At 44.0% G+C, this 16,597-nt stretch overlaps 1 protein-coding gene across 6 annotated transcripts in view; it reads left to right on the forward strand.

Moving 5' to 3' along the window:
• Positions 1 to 16,597, forward strand: part of LOC112227462 (rho guanine nucleotide exchange factor 4) — a 103,189-nt gene that overhangs the window by 72,992 nt on the left and 13,600 nt on the right. For 5 of the 6 annotated variants that reach the window (XM_042308417.1, XM_042308418.1, XM_042308419.1 and 2 more), the window contains 3 exons: positions 11,985 to 12,164; positions 12,416 to 12,616; positions 13,252 to 13,431. In XM_042308417.1, coding sequence (XP_042164351.1) covers positions 11,985 to 12,164; positions 12,416 to 12,616; positions 13,252 to 13,431 — 561 coding nt within the window. Of the gene's footprint in view, positions 1 to 365; positions 714 to 11,984; positions 12,165 to 12,415; positions 12,617 to 13,251; positions 13,432 to 16,597 lie in introns of those variants that run through there. The other variant, XM_042308422.1, reaches the window with a different exon arrangement.

The following is a 16,597-nucleotide window of genomic DNA, read 5'->3' on the forward strand; positions in this document are numbered from 1 at the left end:
GAGAGACGGAGAAAGAGAGAGAGAGAGAGAGAGAGAGAGAGAGAGAGAGACAGAGGGTTATATGGAGAGAGAACATTGGCTTTGTCATTCTTTCTAATAAAGCTCATGTGAAAAAAGAAAAGGGTGGCGATGTTAGAGGGGCGCTGTGTGGACGTAACGAAGATACGGGGGAACGACAGAAGAGGACGGGAGGAGGAGAAAAACTAAATGAATATAATAAGAAAGCTGCAACTCTACCTCACATCCTGAAGACAGAGAGAGTCAGAAAGGAAGAGAGAGGACACGGAAAACAGAGGGAGGGAAGTGCTCAAACACAGGCGCTGAGGCTTCGCGGTGAAGCGGTAGGAGGGGAGAGTGGCGGAGAGGGGGAGGGGTGAGGGCCCAGCCGGGGCCTATGTCATGGCACGCGGCAATGGCGCTCACCGTGCCCGGCAGCGTTTGGGCGTCCTCAACACCGTGCTACGCTACAACCTCCACCGCGAGACTCAGAAGGTGGTGGTCTTTATGATCATGATGTTGCTCATCGTCATCAACGTAGTGCTCATGTTCCTCCTGGCTTTCCAGTAGACAGACACACCGACGACACACTCACTCACACACTCACCATCAACCAAGGAAGAGAGAGAGAGAGGAGGAAGATAGGGGGAGGAGAGAGGGAGGTGGAGATCCCTCTGGTGTGGATGGGAGCCCAGGATAAGAGGAGATGATCACAGGTAAAGCAAACCGATGGATAATCTAGACTGGTGATGCTTAGCCCAGCACCAACACAGTTCAGGGGTTATATGACAGGAACTGCTTAGCCCAGCACCAACACAGTTCAGGGGTTATATGACAGGAACTGCTTAGCCCAGCACCAACACAGCTTCAGGGTTATATGACAGGAACTGCTTAGCCCAGCACCAACATAGTTCAGGGGTTATATGACAGGAACTGCTTAGCCCAGCACCAACACAGTTCAGGGGTTATATGATAGGAACTGCTTAGCCCAGCACCAACACAGTTCAGGGGTTATATGATAGGAACTGCTTAGCCCAGCACCAACACAGTTCAGGGGTTATATGACAGGAACTGCTTAGCCCAGCACCAACACAGTTCAGGGGTTATATGATAGGAACTGCTTAGCCCAGCACAAACACAGCTCAGGGGTTATATGATAGGAACTGCTTAGCCCAGCACCAACACAGTTCAGGGGTTATATGATAGGAACTGCTTAGCCCAGCACCAACACAGTTCAGGGGTTATATGACAGGAACTGCTTAGCCCAGCACCAACACAGTTCAGGGGTTATATGATAGGAACTGCTTAGCCCAGCACCAACACAGTTCATGTGTGAGGGACAGGTTAGCTAGCTTGCACCACGGGGGTTGTTGACATCATGAACGGTAGCAAATACTCTGCCCTGTACGTGTTGTACATGTCTGGTACATAGTCAAATACTCTGCCCTGTACATGTCTGGTACATAGTCAAATACTTTTCTGTGTTGTGAATAGAATGTGTGGGAGAAGAAGAACACATTGCAAACTGCTGGGATGTGTTTTATTATTTGTGTATGTTTGTGTACTGTTTGTGTAGTGTTTGTGTAGTGTTTGTGTAGTGTTTGTGTAGTGTTTGTGTACTGTTTGTATACTGTATGTGTACTGTTTGTGTACTGTATGTGTACTGTTTGTATACTGTATGTGTACTGTTTGTGTACTGTATGTGTACTGTTTGTATACTGTATGTGTACTGTTTGTGTACTGTTTGTGTAGTGTTTGTGTACTGTTTGTGTACTGTTTGTATACTGTATGTGTACTGTTTGTGTAGTGTTTGTCTACTGTAAGTGTACTGTATGTGTACTGTTTGTATACTGTATGTGTACTGTATGTGTACTGTTTGTGTTGTTTGTGTACTGTTTGTGTAGTGTTTGTGTACTGTTTGTATACTGTATGTGTACTGTTTGTGTAGTGTTTGTGTACTGTTTGTGTACTGTATGTGTACTGTTTGTATACTGTATGTGTACTGTTTGTGTACTGTTTGTGTAGTGTTTGTGTACTGTAAGTGTACTGTATGTGTACTGTTTGTATACTGTATGTGTACTGTTTGTGTACTGTAAGTGTACTGTATGTGTACTGTATGTGTACTGTTTGTGTACTGTATGTGGTTGGGTCTAGCATGTTAAGAATAGGTGAGTTATTGCTTGAACATTTTAATTACATTTTTATTTCACCTTTATTTAACCAGGTAGGCCAGTTGAGAACAAGTTCTCATTTACAACTGCGACCTGGCCAAGATAAAGCAAAGCAGTGCAACGAAAACAACAACACAGAATTACACATTAACAAACGTACAGTCAATTACACAATAGAAAAAACTATGTACAGTGTGTGTAAATGTAGAAGACGAGGGAGGTAAAGGCAATAAATAGGACATGGAGGCGAAATAATTACAATTTAGCATTAATACTGGAGTGATAGATGTGCAGATGATGATGTGCAAGTAGAGATACTGGGGTGCAACAGAGCAAGAGGATAAGTAACCGTATGGGGATGAGGTAGTTGGGTGTGCTATTTACAGATGGGCTGTGTACAGGTACAGTGATCGGTAAGTTGCTCTGACAGGTGATGCTTAAAGTTAGAGAGGGAGATATAAGTCTCCAGCTTCAGTGATTTTTGCAATTCGTTCCAGTCATTGGCTGCAAAGACCAGTGGAAGTGTTGGCTTTAGGGATGACCAGTGAAATATACCTGCTGGACTGCGTGCTGCAGGTGGGTGTTGCTATTGTGACACGTGAGCTGAGATAAGGCGGGGCTTTACCTAGCAAATACTCATAGATGACCTGGAGCCAGTGGGTTTGGTGACGAATATGTAGTGAGAGCCAGCCAACGAGAGCATACAGGTCGCAGTGGTGGGTGGTATGTGGGGCTTTGGTGACAAAATGGATGGCACTGTGATAGACTACGCCCAGTTTGCTGAGTAGAGTGTTGGAGGCTATTTTGTAAATGACATCGCCGAAGTTGAGGATTGGTAGGATAGTCAGTTTTACGAGGGTATGTTTGGCAGCATGAGTGAAGGATGCTTTGTTGTGAAATAGGAAGCCGATTCTAGATTTAATTTTGGAGATGCTTAATGTGAGTCTGGAAGGAGAGTTTACAGTCTAACCAGACACCTAGGTATTTGTAGTTGTCCACATATTCTAGGTCAGAACCGTCCAGAGTAGTGATGCTAGTCGGGCTGGAGGGTGCGGGCAGCAATCGGTTGAAGAACATGCACTTAGTTTTACTTGCATTTAAAAGCAGTTGGAGGCCACGGAAGGAGAGTTGTATGGCATTGACGCTCCCCTGGAGGGTTGTTAACACAGTGTCCAAAGAAGGGCCAGATGTACACAGAATGGTGTCGTCTGCTTAGAGGTGGATCAGAGAATCACCAGCAGCAAGAGCGACATCATTGATATATAAAGAGAAAAGAGTCGGCTCTAGAATTGAACCCTGTGGCATCCCCATAGAGACTGCCAGAGGTCCAGACAACAGGCACTCCGATTTGACACACTGTAGTTGGTGAACCAGATGAGGCAGTCATTTGAGAACCCAAGGTTATTGAGTCTTCCAATAAAATTTTGTTCTGTTACCTTTGCCTTGGGTACAGGAACAATGGTGGCCATCTTAAAGCATGTGGGGACATTAGACAGGGATAGAGAGATATTGAATATGTCCGTAAACACACCAGCCAGCTGGTCTGCACATGCTCTGTGGACGCGGCTAGGAAAGCCATCTGGGCTGGCAGCCTTGCGAGGGGTAACACGTTTAAATGTCTTACTCACGTCGGCCACAGAGAAGGAGAGCCCACAGTCCTTGGTAGCGTGTCGCGTTGGTGGCACTGTATTATCCTCAAAGCGCCAAAGAAGGTGTTTAGTTTATCTGGAATTAAGACGTTGATGTCCGTGACGTGGCTGGTTTTCCTTTTGTAGTCCGTGATTGTCTTGGAGCTTTGCCGTGAGGGGTGACGAGGCAGCGCAGGACAGGGACAGGTTTGAAGCTGAGGCTGGCCCATGGGGTGATGAGAGGGGCAGTACCATGGCCCAGAGTAGTACCATGGCCCAGAGCAGTAGTACCGCGGCCCAGGGCAGTAGTACAATGGCCCATGGCAGTAGTACCACGGCCCAGGGCAGTAGTACCACGGCCCAGGGCAGTAGTACCACGGCCTAGGGCAGTAGTACCACTGCCCAGGGCAGTAGTACCACCATGGCCCAGAGCTACTGATAAGGAGTCACAGAGAGAGAAGTGCCCTGCTTACATCCACCACCTGGCAGAGATGCACTCACATGAGTGTGTGTGTATGTTTGGATTCTTCCTCTATTTTCCCTCTGTATACAAACTCGTATTGATATTCCAGTACAGCTAATACTAGAATATTATGTCTTTAACCTGGTTCACGTGATGAATATCTACTGTCAGTGAAATTAAATATTCTGGTGTTTAGTTGTATAATGATGGCAGGACCAGTAGAGGAGAGAATAGATTTGTGGGGGCATGTCGCCTAGCAACAGGGCCATAGTCCCCCTCACCGTGATGATGGATCTATAGCAGGGAGACATAGATCATCTTAGCCCACACAATAGACCTAGAAATAGAGATATAGATCACCGTAGCCCACAGAATAGATATAGAAATAGACACATAGGCTAAGTGACATCATAATATGATCTATGTTTGACAGTAGAACTGGGCCTATCGAGAAAAATCTCACGATAAATTGACGGAATTAATGCGATAACGATAAATTGACCAATAAGTTTAGAACATCAATATACACCACAGTTTTTTAAAATTGACCCTTTTAACTAGTGCTAGCCATCGATTTTTCCATTATTAACAATAACACATATTAGTGTCATGACTGTCCTGTGAGGATCCAAATAGGTCAGATCAGGTTTGCAATTACTGACTTTAACCAGACCCCCTCTCACTCGCAGGAACTGGTGGGGTTTAACAACTCACGGTGCCCTGTTGTAAATCAAGGTAGAACATTCAACTCTCCCTCTCAAATGTTCACCAGATGAATGTCTTTTGTTTCAACAGACCTTTTCCTGCTGAAACTCAACATGTTCTAAAGTGGATACTGGAACAATATTTCTAACATAGAACATGGAGAATGGTCCGATGCGATCTATGGAACACTAACGTCATTTTGTTTGTTATGTTTTGATGTCATTCAAAATGTTATGAAGGAAATACTGTAACTTGGAAAGTATACCCACAACATGGACGAAGATTCCATCCTATGCGTGTGCAAGTGTTATGAAAATGATGAAAATTATTTTGTTAAGAAAGGGATATGATTTTAGGAACCATAAGAGATTTTTTATAAATTACAAACTTTGCACAGTGACAAGTCACGCACCTGAGGTCAGAGACCTGAGCGTGTCAGCCTGACGGAACCGCCACTTTTGAAGAAACTGTATAAAATTATGGGTTAATAATTAACATACCAGACCAGATATATGTAGAGCTGCAGCTACACGTTAAAAGTGGTCTGAACTCTGAATATCAACACGAGGTAGAGACGATAAACTCACCTCTCTGACAATCACTGGTACGGCTGATTTGCTATCCTAAGTAAAGTATCTAGAAAAGTGATTTTAAGTGGGACCATTCTACTACTATTCTCAAACCATCATATTACGCTACTCTCATCACCCCACTGGGAAGCAACAACACAGCTGGCTAGCACATTTTCAAAGAGGTATCTTCCAGAGCAAATGGAAGGAAAATCAACTGTCTAGTTCTGTTCAGGACTACAGGACAAGTCACCGGATACCAGACAACTACAGAGATTAACAACAGAAGACTTGTTGGAACTCTTTTGGGCAATCAGAGCCTTACAAGCGTGCCGCGAAAAGGCCCAAACCCCCTTTCCAAGGCTGCCCGTTTCCAAGAGAGATACACAGCTAAACAAGGCATCTCACGTAAATACATTCATGATTTCTTACTCCAAGCGGGTGAAGGTTCGTGTGCAAAGTATAGGAATACTATTAGTGAGAGTAGTTTCTAAATGTACCAACGTTGTGTTTCTGTCCCTCTCTCTCTCTCGCCCTCTCTATGTCTTTTGTAACAAGCAGCCATGTTGTTGTCAGTCTGCTAGGGACCTGTTTTTAACATATTAAGTGTGTATGTTTATCCTGTGTTACACTTTAATTACCTAGTAAATAAATACTTGACCCGATTTGTATAGTACTGAATTATAAGTAAGGTCAAATCAAATCAAATGTATTTATATATCTCTTCGTACATCAGCTGAAATCTCAAAGTGATGTACAGAAACCCAGCCTAAAACCCCAAACAGCAAGCAATGCAGGTGTTGAAGCACGTTGGCTAGGAAAAACTCCCTCGAGTTTGGGATGGGATGTTTGCAGATGCAAGGAGGTTACAACTGTTCAGAATGATGATATGATACGAGGTTATGATTAATAAGTTGACTGTTTATAGATGTGATAGGTAAAGACCTTTTAGAGTTTCATTCGGGAGAGAGTAACTCTTTAAAGAACCTCTCTCGTGGTGCCCCAGATCCTAATGAGTTAATCGTTACATTATTCATTTAATCGGGTAAGAATTAAACATAATTCGTTTGTAAGACAAGTAAAAAAAGTCTTCAGATTAATGTTAAAGTCAAGTCACGACATTAGAAAACTTATTTAATTCACGTTTCTCTAGTATAGGCTACTTATCATAATTAACGATATCAGCAAAATGCCTGTGATGTATGGTCGGTGTTGATCATTTTCAGTTTATCATCCCAGCTATACTCGACAGTATAAAGGCCTAGCATATTAAGGTTAGGAGCTTATGCTTGAGGAATTACGTTAGAGTTAGTTAGTTGTGGCTTTTGAGCAAGAATAAAATAATGACTTCTGTTCTGTCCACGCGATGTGCTGGTCACGCAGGACCACGCTATAGAAACAGGAGATAGACTAGTGTCAAATCAAATCAAATCAAATCAAATTTTATTTGTCACATACACATGGTTAGCAGATGTTAATGCACAGGAAATGCTTGTGCTTCTAGTTCCGACAATGCAGTAATAACAGCAAGAATCTAACTAACAATTCCAAAAAAAAACTGTCTTATACACAGTGTAGGGGATAAAGAATATGTACATAAGGATATATGAATGAGTGATGGTACAGAGCAGCATAGGCAAGATACAGTAGATGATATCAGTACAGTATATACATATGAGATAAGTATGTAAACCAAGTGGCATAGTTAAAGTGGCTAGTGATACATGTATTACATAAGGATGCAGTCGATGATATAGAGTACAGTATCAACGTATGCATATGAGATGAACAATGTAGGGTAAGTAACATTATATAAGGTAGCATTGTTTAAAGTGGCTAGTGATATATTTACATCATTTCCCATCAATTCCCATGATTAAAGTGGCTGGAGTAGAGTCAGTGTCATTGACAGTGTGTTGGCAGTAGCCACTCAATGTTAGTGGTGGCTGTTTAACAGTCTGATGGCCTTGAGATAGAAGCTGTTTTTCAGTCTCTGGTCCCAGCTTTGATGCACCTGTACTGACCTCACCTTCTGGATGACAGCGGGGTGAACAGGCAGTGGCTCGGGTGGTTGATGTCCTTGATGATCTTTATGGCCTTCCTGTCATCTGGTGTAGGTGTCCTGGAGGGCAGGTAGTTTGCCCCGTGATGCGTTGTGCAGACCTCACTACCCTCTGGAGAGCACTGAGGGCGGAAACCAGGCGGTGATACAGCCCGCCAGGATGCTCCTTGTGCATCTGTAGGTTTGGATGCTTTTGGTGACAAGCCGAATTTCTTCAGCCTCCTGAGGTTGAAGAGGCGCTGCTGCGCCTTCCTCACGATGCTGTCTGTGTGAGAAACAGTTTGTCTGTGATGATGCCGAGAACTTAAAACTTGTCCTCTCCACTACTGTTCCATCGATGTGGATGGGGGTGTTCCCTCTGCTGTTTCCTGAAGTCCACAATCATCTCCTTAGTTTTGTTGACGTTGAGTGAGAGGGTGTGTCCTGTCCAGGGATGTGCTGGTCACACAGGACCACGCTATAGAAACAGGAGACAGACTAGTGTCCTGTCCAGGGATGTGCTGGTCACGCTGCCCACGCTACAGAAACAGGAGATAGACTATTGTCCTGTCCAGTGGGTGTACTGGTACATCACGCTACCTCACACTGCAGAAACAGGAGATAGACTAGTGTCCTGTCCAGGGGATGTACTGGTACGTCACGCTACCTCACACTGCAGAAACAGGAGATAGACTAGTGTCCTGTCCAGGGGATGTACTGGTACATCACGCCGCCTCACACTACAGAAACAGGAGATAGACTAGTGTCCTGTCCAGGGGATGTACTGGTACATCACGCCGCCTCACACTGCAGAAACAGGAGATAGACTATTGTCCTGTCCAGTGGGTGTACTGGTACATCACGCTGCCTCACACTGCAGAAACAGGAGATAGACTAGTGTCCTGTCCAGGGGATGTACTGGTCACGCTGCCTCACACTGCAGAAACAGGAGATAGACTATTGTCCTGTCCAGGGGATGTGCTGGTCACGCTGCCTCACACTACAGAAACAGGAGATAGACTATTGTCCTGTCCAGTGGGTGTACTGGTACATCACGCTGCCTCACACTACAGAAACAGGAGATAGACTATTGTCCTGTCCAGGGGATGTACTGGTACATCACGCCGCCTCACACTGCAGAAACAGGAGCTAGACTATTGTCCTGTCCAGTGGGTGTACTGGTATGTCAGGCTGCCTCACACTACAGAAACAGGAGATAGGCTCCTGCTTTATGGGCCATTCGGACAAGGCGTACTACTATAATGCCAGCATGATGTTGACGCAGTAGTTTGTATGTCTGTGTGTGCATGTACAGTTGAAGTCAGAAAATTACAGACACTTAGGTTGGAGTCATTAAAACTTGCTTTTCAACCACTCCACACATTTCTTGGTAACAAACTACAGTTTTGGCAAGTCGGTTATGACATCTACTTTGTGTATGACACAAGTCATTTTTCCAACAATTGTTTACAGACAGATTATTTCACTTATAATTCACTGTATCACAATTCCAGTGGGTCAGAAGTTTACATACACTAAGTTGACTGTGCCTTTAAAAAGCTTGGAGAATTCCAGAAAATGATGTCATGGCAAAAGCTTCTGATCGGCATATTATATATATATTTTTCTTCCTTTAGTTAACTAGGCAAGTCAGCTAAGAACAAATTCTCATTTTCAATGACGGCCTAGGATCAGTGGGTTAACTGCCTGTTCAGGGGCAGAACGACAGTTTTGTACCTTGTCAGCTCGGGGATTTGAAATTGCAACCTTTCGGTTACTAGTTGACATAATTTGAGTCAATTGGAGGTGTACCTGTGGATGTATTTCAAGGCCTACCTTCAAACTCAGTGCCTCTTTGCTTGACATCATGGAAAAATCAAAAGAAATCAGCCAAGACCTGGTTCATACTTGGGAGTCTTTTCCAAACGCCTGAAGATACCACGTTGATTTGTACAAACAATAGTACGCAAGTATAAACACCATGGGACCACGCAGCCGTCATACCGCTCAGGAAGGAGACGCGTTCTGTCTCCTAGAGATGAACGTACTTTGGTGCAGAAAGTGCAAATCAATCCCAGAAAAACAGCAAAAGACCTTGTGAAGATGCTGGAGGAAACAGGTACAAAAGTATCTATATCCACAGTAAAAACGAGTCCTATATCAACATAACCTGAAAGGAAGCTCAGCAAGGAAGAACCCATTGCACCAAAACTGCCATAAAAAAGCCAGACTACAGTTTGCAACTGCACATGGGGACAAAGATTGGACTTTTTGAGAAATGTCCTCTGGTCTGATGAAACAAAAATAGAACTGTTTGGCCATAATGACCATCGTTATGTGTGGAGGAAAAAGGGGAGGCTTGCAAGCCGAAGAACACCATTCCAACCGTGAAGCATGGGGGTGGCAGCATCATGTTGTGGGGCTGCTTTGCTGCAGGAGGGACTGGTGCACTTCACAAAATAGATGGCATCATGAGGACAAAAAATTACGTGGATATGTTGAAGCAACATCTCAGGACATCAGTCAGGAAGTTAAAGCTTGGTCGCAAATGGGTCTTCCGAATGGACAATAACCACAAGCTTACTTCCAAAGTTGTGGAAAATGGCTTAAGGACAACAAAGTCAAGGTATTGGAGTGGCCATCACAAAGCCCTGACCTCAATCCTGTAGAAAATTTGTAGGCAGAACTGAAGAAGCGTGTGTGTGAGCAAGGAGGCCTACAAACCTGACTCAGTTACACCAGCTCTACTGGTTCCACCTGCTCCCAGCTCTACTGGTTCCACTCAGTTACACCAGCTCTACTGGTTCCACTCAGTTACACCAGCTCTACTGGTTCCACCAGCTCCCAGCTCTACTGGTTCCACCAGCTCCCAGCTCTACTGGTTCCACTCAGTTACACCAGCTCTACTGGTTCCACCAGCTCCCAGCTCTACTGGTTCCACCAGCTCCCAGCTCTACTGGTTCCACTCAGTTCCACCAGCTCCCAACTTATTGTGGGAAGCTTGTGGAAGGCTACCCGAAAAGTTTGCCCCGAGTTAAACACTTTAAAGGCAATGCTACCAAATACTAATTGAGTGTATGTAAACTTCTGACCCACTGGGAATGTGATGAAAGAAATAAAAGCTGAAATAAATCATTCTCTCTACTATTATTCTGACATTTCACATTCTTAAAATAAAGAGGTGATCCGAACTGACCAAAGATGGGTAATTCTTACTAGGATTAAATGTCAGGAATTGTGAAAAACTGAGTTTAAATGTATTTGGCTAAGGTGTATGTAAACTTCGACTTCAACTATACGTGTGTGTATGTGGCAATGTGAAATATGATGACTGTTGTACATTTATCAGGCTCTTTAGCTCTCTTTCTTTCATTCTCTCTCTTATCTCCACATTGATCTCTGTCAAGCCCCTCTCAGTCTCAGTGGCTTGGCTCAACAGAATCAATGCTTTCCACTCAGGACCTGACCCAGTTAGCTTAGCTAACGCAGTAGCGGAAAGATGATTATGTTGTGTCTGTGCTAAAATTTAGCCTACAGAGTAGAAACGTTGTTGTTACAAAGTCATCATTTCTGGGTTGAAACGACATTGTACTCCTTGTCTGTGGTGAGCAGTAGTGTCACGTTCTGACCTTTATTTCCTTTGTTTTGTATTTATTTAGTATGGTCAGGGCGTGAGTTGGGTGGGCAGTCTATGTTTGATTTTCTATGATTTGGGGATTTCTATGTTTCGGCCTAGTATGGTTCTCAATCAGAGGCAGGTGTCATTAGTTGTCTCTGATTGAGAATCATACTTAGGTGGCCTGGGTTGCACTGTTTGTTTGTGGGTGATTGTCTATGTTAGTTGCTTGTGTCAGCACAGTCCTTATGATAGCTTCACAGTCTTTATTTGTTTATTGTTTTTTGTATTCAGTGTTCAGTTCTTTCTTTAATTAAACATTCATCATGAACACAAACCACGCCACATTTTGGTCCTCTGATCCTTCTCGCCTCTCCTCTTCAGATGCAGAGGAGGAAGACCGTGACAAGTAGTCATGTTTCAGAGTGATGAGTTGTAGTTTAGTGATACTGTACAGCCCTATTACATCATACTGTAAATCATACTCATCTCTACTCTCTCTATCAGCCACTCTGCTTTCCAGTGAGGTTATTTATAAACTGGTTTTACAAAGTCATCCATGCTGGATGAATAACGTACAGAGGAGTTCCTGACCAGGGAAACCTTCAGGGCCCCTAGTTAGCCCATAACTAGAGTTTTTCCTGATCAGAATTGTTTAAAAAGTATAGAAACCTTGTTTACCTTGTATTACAATGTCGTCCATTTTTTATTATGCCACTATGAAATCCTCCCATACTGACATGTGCTGTCCCGTCTGTCTGTTTGTCTGTCCCTGTCTGTCTGTCCCTCCCCAGCTGATTAGCGATGGCAGCTGTGTGTACGCCGAGGCGCTGTGGGACCATGTCACTATGGACGACCAGGAGCTGGGCTTCAAGGCGGGGGATGTCATCGAGGTAGTGGATGCCACCAACAAAGAGTGGTGGTGGGGACGCATTCTGGACAGTGAGGGCTGGTTCCCAGCCAGCTTCGTCCGGGTAAGCAACTAACTCTACATCTGTCTGTCTCTCTCTCTCTCTCTCTCTCTCTCTCTCTCTCTCTCTCTCTCTCTGGAACTGAGGACAACAGAAATGAACTACTCTCTCTTATTTATCTTTGTTATATATTATTATTGCTAGGGTTGTAAGTGCTGCAGTTGTCCCCCCCAAAACATTCTGCATCTTAACTTTAGTGATCTGTTAGTGAGGGTATTCTATAACAACGGTACCTTTCTCCCTGGTCCCTGTAGTTGCGTGTGAACCAGGATGAGCCTATGGAGGAGTACCTAGCCCAGCTGGAGAAGCCTGGGGCTGTGGAGAATGACCAGCCAGGCGTGGGCCTGTTTCTGGGACCAGGCCTGCCTTGTAAGGAACAGATGAGGACTAATGTCATCAATGAGATCATGATCACAGAGAGAGACTACATCAAACACCTCAAAGACATCTGTGAAGTAAGTACAGCTCAGTTCAGACTACAGAGTCTCAGTTCAGACTACAGCCTCTCAGTTCAGACTACAGCCTCTCAGTTCAGACTACAGCCTCTCAGTTCAGACTACAGCCTCTCAGTTTAGACTACAGCCTCTCAGTTCAGACTACAGCCTCTCAGTTCAGACTAGAGCCTCTCAGTTCAGACTACAGCCTCTCAGTTCAGACTAGAGCCTCTCAGTTCAGACTACAGCCTCTCAGTTCAGACTACAGGCTCTCAGTTCAGACTACAGCCTCTGTTCAGACTACAGCCTCTCAGTTCAGACTACAGCCTCTCAGTTCAGACTACAGCCTCTCAGTTCAGACTACAGCCTCTCAGTTCAGACTACAGCCTCTCAGTTCAGACTACAGCCTCTCAGTTCAGACTACAGCCTCTCAGTTCAGACTACAACCTCTCAGTTCAGACTACAGCCTCTCAGTTCAGACTACAGCCTCTCAGTTCAGACTACAGCCTCTCAGTTCAGACTACAGCCTCTCAGTTCAGACTAGAGCATCTCAACTTTCAACCTGATTATTTCTAGGAATTATTAACATATTTGACAGAGTAAAATCAGGTATACCTCCTGTATAATTTACTACATGGGTCTACTGTTCCTCTCAGGGTTACATCAAGCAGTGCCGTAAGAGGATAGACATGTTCACAGAGGAGCAGCTGCTGTGTATCTTCGGAAACATCGAGGACATCTACCGCTTCCAGAAAAAGTTCCTGAAAGGTCTGGAGAAGAGGTTCAACAAGGAGCAGCCGCACCTCAGCGAGATCGGATCCTGCTTCCTGGAACATGTGAGTAGTGTTCAACACACTGACGCTGTGACGCTGACTTCACCTGACCTGTGTCATATGGCCTGAGTAACACTGTGACGCTGACTTCACCTGACCTGTGTCATATGGCCTGAGTAACGCTGTGACTCTGACTTCACCTGACCTGTGTCATATGGCCTGAGTAACGCTGTGACGCTGACTTCACCTGACCTGTGTCATATGGCCTGAGTAACACTGTGGCTGACTTCACCTGACCTGTGTCATATGGCCTGAGTAACGCTGTGACGCTGACTTCACCTGACCTGTGTCATATGGCCTGAGTAACACTGTGACGCTGACTTCACCTGACCTGTGTCATATGGCCTGAGTAACACTGTGACGCTGACTTCACCTGACCTGTGTCATATGGCCTGAGTAACACTGTGACGCTGACTTCACCTGACCTGTGTCATATGGCCTGAGTAACACTGTGACGCTGACTTCACCTGACCTGTGTCATATGGCCTGAAACGCTGTGACGCTGACTTCACCTGACCTGTGTCATATGGCCTGAGTAACACTGTGACGCTGACTTCACCTGACCTGTGTCATATGGCCTGAGTAACGCTGTGACGCTGACTTCACCTGACCTGTGTCATATGGCCTGAGTAACACTGTGACGCTGACTTCACCTGACCTGTGTCATATGGCCTGAGTAACACTGTGACGCTGACTTCACCTGACCTGTGTCATATGGCCTGAGTAACACTGTGACGCTGACTTCACCTGACCTGTGTCATATGGCCTGAGTAACACTGTGACGCTGACTTCACCTGACCTGTGTCATATGGCCTGAGTAACACTGTGACGCTGACTTCACCTGACCTGTGTCATATGGCCTGAGTAACGCTGTGACTCTGACTTCTCTGACTTTTTAATTTCACCTTTATTTAACCAGGTCAGCCAGTTGAGAACAAGTTCTCCTTTACAACTGAGACCTGGCCAAGATAAAGCAAAGCAGTGCGACACATACAACAACACAGAGTTACACATGGAATAAACAAGCGTACAGTCAATAATACAGTAGAGAAAGTCGATATACAGTGTGAGCAAATGAGGGGGGGGGGTAATAAATAGGCCACAGTGGAGAAATGATTATAGTATGGCAAATGAAACACTGGGGTGATAAATGTGCAGGAGATGAGTGTGCAAGTAGCGGTACTGGGGTGCAAGATAAATAAAATAAATAAAATAAAAAGCAAAATGGTGAGTACATAGCATCTTAAACATGACGTAACATCTTAAATGAATGTGTGCTTTGATTGTGGCCTATGATGCCCCTCGTTACTATATTATTATACACGCTTTAGTATTTTTTAAATTTTTTTATTTACTGAACCTTTATTTTATCAGGGAGTCAGACTGAGACCAAGGTCTCTTTTACAGATGAGCCCTGATTTACATCAATTACACCCGTCAATGTAAATACAACATGCAAGTAGAAAGAAAGACAAGGTTATAAAGAACAAACACATTCATCAGTTAAAAGGTCCTCGATTATCTTTCTGAATTGACCCAGAGGCACCAGAACAAACATATTCATCAGTTAAAAGGTCCTCAATTATCTTTCTGAATTGACCCAGAGGCACCAGAACAAACACATTCATCAGTTAAAAGGTCCTCAATTATCTTTCTGAATTGACCCAGAGGCACCAGAACAAACACATTCATCAGTTAAAAGGTCCTCGATTATCTTTCTGAATTGACCTAGAGGCACCAGAACAAACACATTCATCAGTTATAAGATCCTCAATCAAAGGAATTTTTTGAGTTAACCATCCCTGAGACCGGGTGTGGTAAGTTGTATGTCTAAAGTTTGCTAAAGATATTAGGGACAGTGTAACTTTTTATAAAAGGGCTTTATAAATGATAACATAGCAATGTATCAACCTATGTGACATCAAAGAGGGCCAACTAACTTCCTGGTAGAGAATGCAGTGATGACATCACAGAGGGCCAACCAAGTTTCTGGTAGAGAATGCAGTGATGACATCACAGAGGGCCAACCAAGTTTCTGGTAGAGAATGCAGTGATGACATCACAGAGGGCCAACCAAGTTTCTGGTAGAGAATGCAGTGATGACATCACAGAGGAATGCAGTGATGAGTACTAAAACTGTTACCCATAATAAAGCAAAGTGCTCTATGATAAACTGCATCCTATTGGCTTTAATGAAGTGGCAGCTGCGTTCCTATAGACGGTGTCACCATAGTCTAGGACCGATAGAAACAGCGACTGAATAATCTGCTTTCTACTATTTAGCGAGAGGTAGGACCTATTTCTACAGAAGAAGCCCATTTTAACTCTCAAATTATTTTGCTAATTCATCAATATGCTTTTTAAAGACAGCTTTTCATCTATCTAGATGTCCAGAAATGTTTAAGCAGGGACACAGTCAATATGGACACCATCTAAAGTACAATGAAGGCAAACTGTAGATCAGATAGAGCCTGGTCAACCGTGGGGGCAATAGCATACACAACAGTATCATCAGCATACAAGTGCTTGTTTACAGACAAGTTGATTTTGTTCATATAAACAGTAAGAAGTACAGGACCCAGAATCGACCCTTGTGGGACACCTTTCGTAATATCCAGGAGACCTGATGTAACACCGTCAATAGATACACATTGTGTTCTATCGGTCAAGTCATTCTTAAACCAGTTACATGCAGCCTGGTCCAGGCCAATTGAGGAAAGCCTCTGGATTAGCAATGAGTGGTCAACAGTATCGAAAGCCTTTGACAGGTCTATGAAGAGGGCAGCACAATGTTGCCTTTTATCCATTTACCACATCGTGTATAACTAGGGATGCAGCAGAGATGACCTGGTCTAAAACCCCACTGATGTATGTTTTAGAATACATTTTAAAGATAGGAAAGATCTTAGCTGAGAATGAATCAAGGATTCTAATATTTTAGCTAGGCAAGAATGTTTAGAAATATAGGGATAATTATTTAGGTCACAAGGGTCCTTCATAAGGGTCCTTGGTGACCCTTGGGGATAGTACCAGATTAGTACCAGATATAATGGTCAGGTTAGGGGGAGTACATGGGTCGTCTTCCAAACCTTGGGGACAGTACCAAATCAAATCAAATCAAATGTATTTATATAGCCCTTCGTACATCAGCTGATATCTCAAAGTGCTG

This window comes from Oncorhynchus tshawytscha, linkage group LG29, assembly GCF_018296145.1.
Source record: "Oncorhynchus tshawytscha isolate Ot180627B linkage group LG29, Otsh_v2.0, whole genome shotgun sequence".
Taxonomy (NCBI): Eukaryota; Metazoa; Chordata; class Actinopteri; order Salmoniformes; family Salmonidae; genus Oncorhynchus; species Oncorhynchus tshawytscha.